At 41.6% G+C, this 14367-nt stretch overlaps 1 protein-coding gene across 1 annotated transcript in view; it reads right to left on the reverse strand.

The window, feature by feature from the left end:
• LOC150089434 (putative defense protein 1) overlaps positions 1-13972 on the reverse strand; it is a 37342-nt gene extending 23370 nt beyond the window's left edge. The window contains exon 1 of the mRNA XM_090389980.1: positions 13777-13972. Coding sequence (XP_090246106.1) covers positions 13777-13972 — 196 coding nt within the window. The remainder of the gene's footprint in view (positions 1-13776) is intronic.
• Positions 13973-14367: the final 395 nt, after the last annotated feature.

Genomic DNA, 14367 nt, shown 5'->3' on the forward strand with positions numbered 1-14367 from the left:
ACCATCGATGTCAAGTGGACCAATCAGATTCATCCCCTTCCTTTTAGAGTTTATATAAGTAAAGAAATCCTTGCTGTTTTTCTTAGCATCTTTTGCCAAGGATTTCTCGTAATCTGCCTTCGCCTGCCTACCCTCCTTTGTAACTTGGTGTAAATAGAATGTAATTAGAAATGTAAATAGAATATAGTTCACTATACACTTTTTTCTATAACCTATTGTAAACTTTTCTCTTCCATTTCACGGGATGTCTATTTCTTCTTCCCCTTATCTTCTATCCAACTTTCCTTTCCCTTCCAGTCCCCATACCTCTCATTCTTATCCCCAGTTCCTTTCCCTAAACACCTTGGAGCTCCCAGACTTGCCTGATAGCCCTAGTAAGAGTCTCAGGTAAAAAGTAGTCCCTGGCGTGCCTTCTCGTGGTCAGGGGACAAGGTGTCCCCTGCCCCTTGGCTGCAAAGTCGCCAGGTGCTGGCACTCAACACTCAATATAACAACACACATACTTACACACCTACATATGCACACTTGCCAGCCTTGGCCTTATACCCTTTTCAGACGCTACAGCATATACGGCATACAGGGGAACACTGGAGACCTTAATTAAAACAAACACACTTTGACCTTGACCTTGTTTTCATCATATGGGCTACTTTGAAAATAGACAATATCTCAAGATCGACTTGCCATCATGTAGATCTGAAGTGGATACATAAAAATTTGAAGTAAATTTTAAAGTAACCACTTCACGGTATCATGGCACCCTTTTCTGATGTATATTTTGTTTGAATCGGACTGTAAACACATGTCGTTAGGAAACAGTCATATTCCAACTTCTCCTTCCCGGTTTAAATGAGGATGGGGAAATTACAGTCTGAGTGGGTTCTTCATTCGCAAAATCCACCAAGTATCCTAGGATCCTTACATATACAAATTTAGTTTGAATTGGATTGCAAAGATCATTAAAAATACTGTACATTAAATAAATAATTTATATGGCGGCCATCTTGTTTCAAGACATCAAAATGAAACATCTCCAATAACTCCAATAGTGTGCAATAACTTTGAAATCGGACTGTAAACACAAAGTTTATGGCGGAGGAGGGGCTACACACACATACGCACAAGCCTGGTGATCTCATAAACCTGCTTTCCATTTTGGAAAGTAGGCTAAAAACTCATAAATTTGCAGGTTCGATTCTTCATAGTAACTGCTATAGAAATGTGCGCAGTACTATATTTCTAGGACTATGTTCGCATAGCAGCGCGCTAACCTAGGGTTTTTTCTTTAATGAAGGTTTCTTTAATGATAACCGTTGATCGTTGGTTTTGGATACTGACTTGTCCGTAAAGGAAAAATTTCTCCTCTGTCCGTCTAAAAAATATCTCATCTATCCTTTCACTGTGAAGGTAGTATTTGAGGAACATTATGACAATCTGCCTGCACCCATGCGAAGATTATCTACTTTTTTTGAAAGCCACAGGACACCCTTGCGTGTATCGAACCATATAGAGGGGATTTTTTTTTTTGTTCCTGTCATATAGATGTCTATGAATCTGGCACTACAAAACATCTCTACCATTAACCTGAGCGTGAGATGACTTGCTAGCGTTAGGCGCTACTCGGCCTGGTATGTTTCGCAAAGCAGGAGCTACATACTCTGACGCTGTGACTTTTACTTCTCCCCCTAAGGTCGTCCAAGGAATTCTTTCTATCTCCCCTTTCCTACTTCACCTGGTGTTAGCCCTCTGCTTATACCCACCCCTTATTCTTCAGCCATGCCTCTTCCTTCTTCCATTATCTCCCTATGCCTTTCACATCTCCCCCGGGGATGGATGGGACGTCACCTCTTCCACAAGGTAATCCTTTGTTCCCCTTTTCCAGCTGTCTCTAGTGGTTGCCTCCTCCATACATCCACTTCTTTTTCTTCACCTGTCCCCTCCCCCTACAACCACCCCCCTTGTGCTCCACTTCAACAGAAAATACATGTATAGGGCATTCTGACCCAATGACTTTATCTTTCTTTCCCTCCTCCCCAGAGTACCCCTCTGTCCCCTCTTCTCACTCCCTCTGGTGGATGCCTCCGACTTACATCTATGCCTCTGACTATCTCTCCCTGTTCTCCCCTTCAGTAAAAATTCTTTTTTATGATCCCTTCCCAAAACGTTTAAGCGACTCTGGGGTTAGCTTCCCGCGCCAGTGGACGGTAACTAGGGGTCGAGGTTCGGTGGTGTTTCACGGGCCCCTAGGCCAAGAAGCCAAATGACCAAAATAATGTAGTGGTCACAGTGTGTTTGTTAGGCGATTCCTGTGGTTCCCCACAAATTCGCGTTAATTTCTGTGATGCTGCACAACTTTGCAAAACCCGTCGGTATGAGTAGTATGATGTATAGTGTGTTTAGGGTCTAACGGCACGAGGGGTTTCCCCCATCTCCGCGTAATATACATTGTGGTGTGATACAGAACACTGTAGAGGCCAGAGGTTTAAAAGTGTATGGATATTGTGGTATGAGTAGTGTGAGTTATGTGAGTAGAATGTTGTTTAACTGGTTAGTGTTTTCGTGTCTAACGGCACCAGGGGTTCCCCCATCTCCGCGGTCACTTCGTTACCGGGATGCACGATCTCCAGGAAGAGACCTCCCAGCATCCGTCCACGGCACCGGGAAGGCATAGGACAGCAGAGCAGAAGGCGCCTCCAAGGTGAAAACAGAGGAGGAGAAAATGCTTAGTGCAAGATGGGGTTGTCCCTACAGAAGGGTAATCTTTACAGTGTTTTATGCATCACAGAGATACCGTCGCAGAGTTGGGGGGCAGGAGAATCCCTTGGTGCTGCCAGACAAAATACACTATTAACCTGAGCGGATCATACCAACAGTTAAAGGAAGAGGTGGATCTATTCTGAATCTTATTCCAGGAAAACCATCTCATCTAAGATACGAATGATGCATCTTTCCCTTCCTTGGTCAACCACTAACGATGTAAATATAGTACTACTTTCCCAAAAAGTTCTTACAATAGCAATCGCGACGTCTAAATCCTAACTAACAACTGGTTCCAGAGCATTCCATGTCTTTTCCACTGGGGCAGAATGTACGCAGTCAGATTAGAAATGTTTTGTAAAAATGTATTGTCAATATAAAATGTTTCAGTTTTTACATAAGATATTTTGTGATTTTTTCAATAAATTAAAATTATAACAGCATTTAAGTTACATTTATTACACAATACTATAGTTTATTTTTGTGCAGGGAGGAATAGAGGATGTTGACATAAAAGCACCAAAATTGAACCGGCGAGAAAGAACGTACGGTACACGGACCGTTAAGTAATGAGTCTTTCTTTTCATAAAGTTCATTTCATTGCGTGAGCTAATGGTTCAAGTGAATTCGAAAAGGCCTCGTCCCATAAAATTATGCAACCTCAGCTATTATTATATTATTTCATTAAGGCTTCCCACGCACCGCCCTTTTAAAAATATGCCTGTTATTATCATTCGAGCATTCTCTGCTCCAAGCTGAAGGTTTACAGTACTGTGATGTTCTGCCTTTGTGACTAGTTTTTTTGCAACATTTTTCACGTTAATGCATGTTAACATGATTTTAAATTTCACATGATTCACCATATTTAATGGCATGTGCACATGAAAGCATAAACACAAATATCTTCTGTTCTGCTCTGCTTTAAGCAGGAAATAACTCCGAACTGCGTTGCTAATTGTACGGATGCTTACTAATATTAAAAAAAAAAAAAAAAAAAGGGCTGAAAAGCAAGCAAGACTGCTTATGCACACAGAAAGTTGGTTCTTGGTTTGGGGAATGGATAGATATACGAGTACACCAAGTTAAAGTACAGACACTTTTTATGAAGGTTAAAAAATAAAAAAATAATTTTTTTTTTTCTTTCCCAAAGTTTTCTTAGAATTTATACTCCAGATTCCTTCCTCCTTTTTCATGGCTCCTATAATTTTTTAAAATACCCTACTGGGAATGATTATTAATTTCACAGTTTCGTATGGTGTTTGATTTTTAAAAGAATTTTTGGAATTTTTTTTTTTTTTTTTTTTATTATACTATCACATGGTTGAAATTAAGCTACTTCAAGATTGATAAAAATTATGTGAGAAACAAATATTTGGAGCGATACTGATTCATTGACCTGGAAGAAAACTATGCTAAATAAATAAATAATAATAAACTTGAGAAAAACTGTTTGTTAGATGTAATTCGATTACTACTTACCGCTCGGTGAAATTTTCAAAAGCTTAACAGCCGTTTAACGTTTTCATTCCTGAAGGAAACACCAACACATACCGGATAATCTTTTAACGAATGCCAACAAGTGGCATTTAAATCATTAAAATCTCATCGCTCAGAGAACTGTTAAACGGGGAAAGTTTCACAGCATTAAAGTTTATTCATTAACATTTAATCATGGAGATCCAAGATGGGAATTTTCATTTGGTCAACACTAGTCTCCACTAAACTAGACTAAAACGAAGATAAACTGACATAGATTTCTGTAATTGCTGAGCCAGTTTCTTACATTTCGACTTAGTGGCTCCTTCTCCCACTGCGTTTTTATTAGCAAATAGTTTTCTTTTATGTGCAGAATAACCTTAGCTTTATTTTGAAAACCATTAGGAAGAAATATATCGCATCCTAGTCCCCGGTATAATATCCATCAACAGGGGCTTGTTCTGCTTATCATGTTTTCTTGCCCCTTTCAGCTAGCACAAAATAAACTGCTTATAGATGACACAAATTTAACAAAGCATTAGAGCACAGATTTTTATTTTTCAACATATGCCCAAGTCGTCTTCTGTGTTGTTGTTGTCTGGACACAGAGTCCCGGTTTGCTGCCTGGATCAAAGAACATTAGTTCATAAACTATTGGTACACCCAGTGCCTGACCCAAATTCAGCAAATGCATTATGGTTTCTTATTCTTTAACTTATATATGTTCTTTTCCTTTCCTTTTCTTTTTTTATCCTACAAGCCATTTGAGTTTTATTTCGTAGTAATATTTGTAGGAAATTTCTACAGATTCCGAGTAATGAACATACGTGCGTCGTTATACACCGTTCACAGAAAATAATGTTTTTAATTTTAAACACGGCATTGAGAAAGATAATTATAATTCTGAAAATAGCCTAAGAAGAGTAAAATATTTACCAATAATCATAAATATATTTAAGAACATATTTAGAAATTTTAGAAATATACTCCGTGGTTAAGGGGATGTTTCTAATTTTCATCACATTTTTCGTGTAATAAAGAACGTTTTGTTGATGCCACTTTTGGTCAAGTATATCCAAAGTTCTAAACATGATATCAAGTTAGTTAATGTACGCAGCGCGTTACATTTCAGGCGTGTTAAGCAAATAGTAACAATTCATGATAGAGAGAGAGAGAAAATCTTTATTGTACACTAAAGATACAATAATGTGCCCGCCACAGCCAGGAGGTCAGGGGCTTGACAATGATATAGGGTAATATAAAAATATGTACAGTATAACAAAAAGATAACATAACATTAAATTAACTTAAAAACGTAGCATTAACCAATAGATATGAGTATAAGGCAGACATACACCAAGGTATGTACACGTTCATATGTACAAAGCACATATTTCAGAATATTCACACAATTCAGAATATTTCACAGTGCCAAATTGATGTTCGGTATCGCATATTCTTGTGAAACAGTTCCTCGATGTGTCTGCGACGTGCCCGTTCTGCGCCTCATAGGAGATAGCAAGTGGAGATATCAGTAACAGTCGACATCAGGGGGCCAAACAAAAGTCCCGGGAACAAGTTCGGCCAACGAGCGCCTGTAATTGCGATCCGAAGCGAATTTCAGGAGATCAATTCCGATCGTTAGCAGGGCTTATACTGTAGGAAGTACTTGGCCAGGTAGGAATCTGTCACTGATCTTCAGCCTGTTCCGTTGTAGCTGAAGAAGAGGGACAGCTCGTAAGGAAGGAAGTGGAACATGCCACTGACATATATCCTAAAAGTCAGGGGAGTTGATTTTGCCAACTAGCATTTTGACTGTGGTCACAGTTCTCCTCATGCCGATTATTTGAGGCAGCCGCGGGATTTGAAGTTGGTCGGCCATGCTGGTGGTCCTCTGTTTGGGGGGGGGAGTCGATGTTTGCGGGTTGCCCACTTCAGTATCCAGTATTCACTGGCGAGGATGGGCTTCATGAGAGAAGGTACTGCGGAGGCCCATATTTCAGAGACATACAGAAAGGTAGGATACACAACGGTTTCCAGATATCTGATTGTGGTTCGTGCGTCTGTGTTATGAAGAAGATGTTGACGGGCAATCCAGCGCATTTGGCTGAACTTGCGTAGAACACATTCGATGTGACAGTTGAACCTAAGGTTTGGGTCGAAGGTTACACCGAGATCTTTGTGTTTAGTTACACTTGGAAAAACTGCACCCTCCAGTGAGGGTGGTATGAATGTGGAACACTTCTTGAGAGAAAAAACCATAATAACGGAATTTTGGGGGTTCAGTTTAAGACCGAAATGGTTGAGATGGCTACAGAAAGCTGTGATCTTATTACAGATTTCCGATGTGATCACTCCTCTGTCGGCTGATGGTGGTATTTCCGTTAGGAACTTTATATCGTCGGCGTAGGTAATAACATCATCTCTGTTACACACAAACGGAATAAGGAGGGCGGTAAAAAGTAACCCCGATAAAACGCCACCTTGCGGCACACCTGCATTGATGGATCGGGTATAGGAGAGGTTGCGATGATTGAGGTACAGTTCTATTCCAGAGGAGCGAGTGCAGAAAAGCGAAAACGTCACCTTTGATCCGAAAGAAATTGGTTAGGAGATTCAGAAGATTCAGGCTATCAAAGGCAGTTTCGATATCGGCATAAACAACCGCCATTTCTGATCTGGCCCCAGAAGCATTTAGAATTTCCGTTTGGACTGCCAGAAGGTTGGAGACAGTTGATCTATTAGGGAGAACATAATGGAGTTGCTTTGATGGTTGTGGAAGAAGATGGCGTGTTATATGTGGAAGAAGGACTTTTTCCAGTAGCTTTAGGAGCATGGATGCAGTGGATATCGGTCTATAGTGTTTCGGCTGGCTTGGTGTTGAACTTTAGGTAGTATGGCGAGAGCGTATTTGCTTCAGGATGCAGGAAACACTCTATAAGAGAGGATGGAGTTGAACAAGTAGAGCAGAGGATCAAGGATATATGGACTTCGGCACTTTACGATGAAATACGGGACTTTATCGACGCCAGCGGTGCATGACGGACGCAGCGAGTTGATGGCTTGAAGGAGCTGCTGTCGATCGATTTGAATGGAAAACAGCTCATCATCTGGACCAGAAATGGGGTCTGGTTGGTAATCATATGATTGTGTGATGTTTTGGAATCTGGCTTCATAGTTGATCCATTCAACTGGACTGAAGTTGGAACCTGGTTCAGAGTTACGGGTATATGGCACTTTGCCTTTGGATAAGGTCTTGTCAGTATATTTTTTAATGGCTTGAGGTTTCAGTCTGTTAAACAGTGCTCTAGCTTTGGAGTACTGAGTTCGGTCATATGCTGTACCAGACTGTTTGCATTTGAAACTGTAATTTAGCTCCGAAGACCACCAAGCATTAGTTCTAGCAGAGATACTGACCTGTTTAGCTGCTGAGAACATGGTAACAGTGTGCAACCATCTAGTTAATATGTCTAGAGCCAGTTCCGGATCTCCTGATTCAAGAACTTCCCAGGGAATTAATCTTGTTGCATAAAGGCATCTGTTCGGTTGTAGGAAGGTGGGAGAGATGATGATCTTCCTTTTGACGTTGTGGGAGACATTAAAGTTGGGCGTTGGGAGCTGCAATAGGACTACGATGGGTTCATGATCGGATTCAAAGTGAGTTTCAGGTTTAATGTCGACGCTACAGGAACCAGACGATAATTTGAGATCCAGGCGATGAAGACCTCTAGTTGGGGCCTTCATTTATGATCCTGAGGCCACTAGGTGCAGTCTTAGCCATAAGTGACTCATGAAGATGTTGGAGACTTGGTGGGAAGTTAAAATCTCCGCAAATGAGGTGGATGGCAGATGTGTGGAGTGTATTTATTAGCCAGGATGCAATGTCATTGATTGAGCATCGGGGGTTGGGGGTATATATATTGCACCGAGATATAATAAGCAGGAGTTGATCTTGACCGTTACTATCAATGCTTCGAATAGATTGGATTTGCTGGAGACTACATGTACGAACTCAAGTCTGCTGGCATTTATGATAACAGCAACACCCCTACCACAGGTGTGAAATCGGGAGGTGAAGAAAGATTTGTAACCGGCAGCTTGGGCGGAGGCAATTGATTCTTGTTGTGGTTCCAGCCAGTTTTCAGACATGCAGATGACATCAGCCATTTGGGACAGGAGTATCTGCTCAAGTGTCTCGAGCTTATTCCGAATACTACGAACATTTTGATAAAAAATCTTGAGTGTAAGGTGACATGAGACCTTCAGGAGTGCTGATTCGAGGACAGGATTTATTTTCTTCGTTGGCTTTTTAGCACAGTTGGTTGCAATAGTTGGTATCAGCTGAGAGTGGATTTTATTGGATCTGTGGTATTGCAGAGATTGATCAGAGGTTTTGTCATCAGGGTATGTATAGGGCTCGTCATCGTGTGACCCTGATTCCTGGTTTTGGGGCTTCTGAAAATAAGAGTCTATCATGGCGTCACGCCTGGGAGTAGTCTTGGTGGGATAGCGCATTAGCCATGGCTAGACGTGGGGTGATATTGGATTTAGGTTCGTAGTATGGCCTGAGTAGTGATCCAGACGGCCAGAGAGCAGTCGCTGATATGGAGCTGAAATGCTGTGCATCGCACTCAACTTTGAACGATGTATAAATAAAATAAATTTTCTGTTTATACTCCGGGACGACCAAACGGTCAGAGGAGTTCGCATGATAGATTGAATACAAGAAACAGCACCGTATTCAGTAGTCGCGGGCTTGAACCCGGGTCACTCAAGGCACGTATACTTAGGCACCCGCGCGCCTGACCACTAGGCTATGGCGGCGTGTAGGGGTGCTTTCTTAAGAAGTGTGACGGACACAGTAAGGTGCAGTTCATGCATTATGTGTGACTCGATATCATCTGGAGTTGTATTTGGGGCCAGTCGGGAAACGAATAGACTTCGTCGAAGACGGACAGTTGGTGGATGCATCGCCTGCAGCTTGGAGGTGACCGAGGTGCCCATTTTAAATGATCGCCTTCTCTTTAGCATTTGGGATTCGCAATTTACCCATTTCAGGGTCAATTTACCCATTTGTTAGATCATTATCTTTTATCTGTGTAACCTAATTTAAAGTTCTTAATAAAATATTATTAAAACTAACAGGTTATGGGCCCAGAAGATAGTGTGTCTTAAGTGATCGAAATTTGATTATTTTTTTTAACGTGAGGCAATCCATCGGAAATACTTCGCTTCCATCGTCTTTCGAAAAGCTTGAAGGTATCTCGAATTACATCGATTGGATATACATCTAACGAACTGTGATTTGTGGGATTACGTGGACGGCACCAAATCTGATGACAGGTTAGAAAAACGTGCATTGGTAGCCATAGTGTCTGGCGTCAAGTCGCATATTTACACGGAGATTTGTGAGCTGAAAACCGGCCTAGAAGTAAGGGAACTACTGGAAAAGGTATATGATTCGAAAGGATTTTCAAGAGTAGCTGCTCTTATTGAACAATTAGTGATGATTCATTATTCTGAGTGCAAAGGTACGGATGAATATCTTAATAAAAAGGTAAGAATTGCTCAACTGGATATCATCATTCTTCTTTTTCTAGGTGATTCTCTCTCTCTCTCTCTCTCTCTCTCTCTCTCTCTCTCTGGGTAATTCAGAAATAATGCGAAACCAAAATTCCGAGAAAAAAAGTTTCAATTGTAATAAAATTGGGCATCGTTCTGCGGATTGTCAATGTGGAAATAAATCAGATAATAGTAAGCATGGCCGAAATTTTAAAAGCGCAAAAATGGGACTAGTTGTATGAGCTCAGACTATTGCTCTTGGTTTTGGTAAATTGAATGTCAACGATTGTTACATAGACTCCGTCTGCGCGTGTAGCACAGTGGTATCGTCACCGTCCTCCCCACACCGGGTGGAAAAGGCCCGGTTCGAATCCCGTCGATGACGTGAGGAACTTTAATGGGTTTTTTTCACTCCCTGGCTGAGTTAGTCGGTCTCAGGTGTAGATAGCAAGGTTTTTCATCCAGCATATCAGGCAAATCGACCATAGAACACACGCAATTAACAGACATGAGTACATAGCACGGCAGATGAATTTCATTATTCGGGTGGCCTAAAATAATAGTTTGGTTTTTTTGTACATACATTCCGGCGCGACGGTGCACATCACAGGACGAAAGGACTGGTTAACAAATGTTAAGCAGTTAGACAATGGCAGCAGTGTCACAACTGCATCGGGGGGGACAACAATGTCAAATTACTGCGATTGGAGATACGACGATTTTGCTTCCAGTCAAAGGAAAAGTAATCGAGACCGATTCGAGATATAAGCTACGCAGAAGGACTCAAGTTTAATTTAATCTCTTGTTAACAGCTGGGAAGAAAAGGTGTGAGAACGACATTTGAAGATGCGGAGACGTGCAAATCGACGGATCGTGCAACTGGCAAGCTGATTGCCATGGCAAAATCAACGGATGGAGAACTCTACAAACTGGAACGTGTTCATGAGACTGTGTGTTCTACGGTAAGCAGCAGCAAGTACGAGATTTGGCATCGTCGAGATTTTGGCATCATCAGAAGGTCTACAAACGCAAGAATTGTCTTCACGAAGGCCTATCCAGCCAAAACCATTGGCTACGCAGATGTAGATTTCTCCGACAACCGAGAAAATAGAAAATCGATGAGTACATACGTTTTCAATGGAGTGATCAGCTGGTCAAGTAAAAAGCAGCAAACTGTGGCTCGTTCAACAACCGAGGCTGTTGAACGAGCCTCGGTTGTTGAACGTTCATGGCACTCGCCCATGCTACACAGGAGGCATTATGGTTGCGCATGAGGATCGAGGAGCTGTAAGTTATGCATACTGGAAGCGCAATACCAATCCGCACTGATAACAAAGGTGCATTGGACCTTACAAAGAATTCAACTCATCATGCATGCATCAAACACATTGAACGGCAACATCATTTCATTCGTGATGCAGCAAGAAACGACCAAGTTGAATTTTTGAAGGAGACCACGGAGCGGATGGTGGCAAATTCTCTAACGAAAGCTGTCGATCGCCGCAAACATGAGTGGTGCCGAGCTGAAATGGGCATTCGTCTCAGGTAAATCCTTTTTTCTTTTTCTTTTTTTTGGAGGCTACGAGATGCACCTAGGGAATAGTAATAGTATTAGAGGCATGTGATGCAAGAAAGCAAGCGTAAAGCAAGCCAAAAAAAAAAATTCACACAACCGTTCCCTCTATATGTTTGTCCAGTTCCTCCTTGAATTTATTTAAGCTATCAACTTCCACAACGACAGATAGAAGCTTGTTCCTGTCCATACTTAGAACCATGTTGTCGATAAGTTTGATGGATGTACACAACTCTAGATACTGGAAGGCGGTACTGTAACCGGTGCATGCTACTGTACTGCGGAAATCCTTCCCCATGTGTGTCTGTTCCGAGGTGCCATCGGCCCCCAGTTCGTGTACATCGTCCATTCCTCTGTCAGCGCCATCTTCAGCTGGTGAACATTTTTTGGTGGGTGTGGACGTGCTGCTAGGCATCTCCCCTGAGCGTCCCATATGTGTTCGATGGGATTTAGATCGGTGGAACGGGCAGGCTAATCCATAAGAACAATGTCCTCACTTTCCAAAAGCATATCAAGAGCTGCAGTGCGATGGGATGTAGCGTTATTATCCATAAACACGAACTCGGGGCCGATGGCACCTCGGAACAGACACACATTGGGAAGGATTACCGCAGCACAGTAGCATGCACCGGTTACAGTACCGCCTTCTAGTATCTAGAGTTGTGTACGTCTATCCAAGATAACGCCTCCCCAGACGAGAACACCTCGACCGCCATATCGATCCCTTTCAGTGATATTTGCTGAGTGATACCGTGTGCCAACCTCTCGCCAGATTAGCTGACGTCCAGAATCGCTGCTGAGACTGAATCTACTCTCATCAGTAAAGAGTACTTTACCCCGTTGTGCTGCTGTCCAGTCTTTATGCTTGATGCACCGCTGTTAAACGGTGTCTCAGATGGGCAGGTGTTAAAAGGGACACAGCGCACTGGCCGTCGGGCAAACAGTCCACCTTTGTGGAGTCGCCGGCCACAGTAAACCGCGATATTCTGCGTCCTGTGCAGCTGGTTTGAAATGGATCCCGCTCTCTGGTGTCGGTCCCTATTGGCCTGTAGCGGTATAGCGGTCATCATTGGGCGTTGTTTTTCGTGCACGACCACCACTGGTCCTTCTGAAGCTGTACCTGTCGTTCTGAAGGCCGACAACGCACGTGAGACGATGCTATGAGCGATACCGAGCTCTGCAGACACACTCCTCACACTTCTAGCTTCCCAATTATTCGACCCCGGGTAAAGTCATCCAGATGTCTACTGGCCATTTCGTTGTCTGTAGCACTGTATGAAACCAATCGTCTGTAACAATCGTGCTCACCATTCGGTAATTTGCAAATAGCTGCTGAACTATGAGTGCCTACAAGCGCATCTTTTTAAGCAAGGCCTAAATTAGATTGCAACGTGTTTCAGCAGAATGAAGAGGTTCAAAGTTTCAACATTGCATTTGAGTGCAGTGTAAGCATTTCGAGCATTTCCAAATCCAAAAGCAAAAAGTTGCGTTGTTGTTACGTAAGTTTTCCACCAGATTACCGGTCGAAAAGTTACGTTGACATAACGTTTCCAGAAGTAATATGGGATCGACGTTTTCCGATCTTGGAGACTGAGGATACTTCCACTGCTTTTTTATTTTTCACCCTCTACTCTCATCAGTAAAGAGTACTTTACCCCGTTGTGCTGCTGTCCAGTCCGGTTTTTGAGTAGTCACTTTATCATACACAGCCAACGTCCTGTTATGAATTTCTTGCAATTGTCTTGTCTTGCCCTTCGACAGTTGAAAATCGAACAAGTGCAGCCTGATCCGTTTCGGACCCACCGTTTATGTGAAAAGCCATACAAAAAATACGCACACAACGTAACAAAGAACAACCGAAACGAAACAGATCCTGTTATGACCTAATATGTGATGTTGTTTTGGCTTAAGCTTATGCGAGTACGTTTCCCCAAATTGCTGAGAACTGTCATGCGTGAAACGTGTTTTAATCCAACAACCTCGTACTATACTATATATGTATTTTATAGTGAAAACTTCATTTTTTTTATCATAATGACCATAATAACCAATTACTTTAAAAATGTATTAAGAAAACTCCAACGCTATTTAAATGCCTTTATTATTAATAATGCGATGTGTTAAAAGACTATATTATTTAGATAATAATAGATACATAAATAACTTGTTATATATTTTCAGAATGTTAACGAACTTTTCCTCCATTTAACGTGATGACTGGATTCCAAAGAGAATCCAGAACGTAGACGCTAATTAAATTTACAGCTAAAGTGGTAGGTAGGCTTACTCGTTCACTATTATTTATTAATAACCACATTATTAGTCATTTTCCTTACACATATAAATGAATATACGTGTATTAAATACATATATAAATGAATAAATATAAAAATTAAATTCTAATTTACCTTGTATACCATCGGTGTTATACGTATAGTGACTGCTGGATGCTGTAAAGGAATATGGTGATTCGTATGGAGGTAAGGGTTTGGTTCCATAATGTCTAGGTAATAATGAACCACAGGCTTCGGCAGGCGCACCCTGAGGAAAAGCCACAGATGGCATGAAATTTAGGCACAGAAGAAGTGAAAGAAACTCCAACATTGTTCACACAATTTGACTTCTTTTTCAAAGTTGCAAATTTTTAAGGCTTCCGAGTGAGCCGCACCACTTCTTTTTCATTTCATCCTAATAACCGCATATTTTTCTTTCTCCGTCTGATAAGGTAAAATTTTAACTAAATTAATTTTGTTCAATTCTTAAAAAGAGGCTAAAAGTAACACGCGTGGAGACTAACGCTTAGAAGACTAACATTGCATATCGAATGTGTAGCCTTACCGTAACCAGTTGTACATAGTCGCAACTGCCATTCATTCGACAAGCTCCCTTGGCTAGATGCTGATAGTTATGCGTGAGTGACCGCACATCATTCCGCTACGTTAATCTATCTCCTACACAATCCTACCCTTGTCCAAAAAAAAAAAAAAAAAAAACTATAT

The sequence above is a fragment of the Mastigoproctus giganteus genome, chromosome 2 (genome assembly GCF_048544385.1).
Source record: "Mastigoproctus giganteus isolate SK-2022 chromosome 2, ASM4854438v1, whole genome shotgun sequence".
NCBI classification, from domain to species: domain Eukaryota; kingdom Metazoa; phylum Arthropoda; class Arachnida; order Uropygi; family Thelyphonidae; genus Mastigoproctus; species Mastigoproctus giganteus.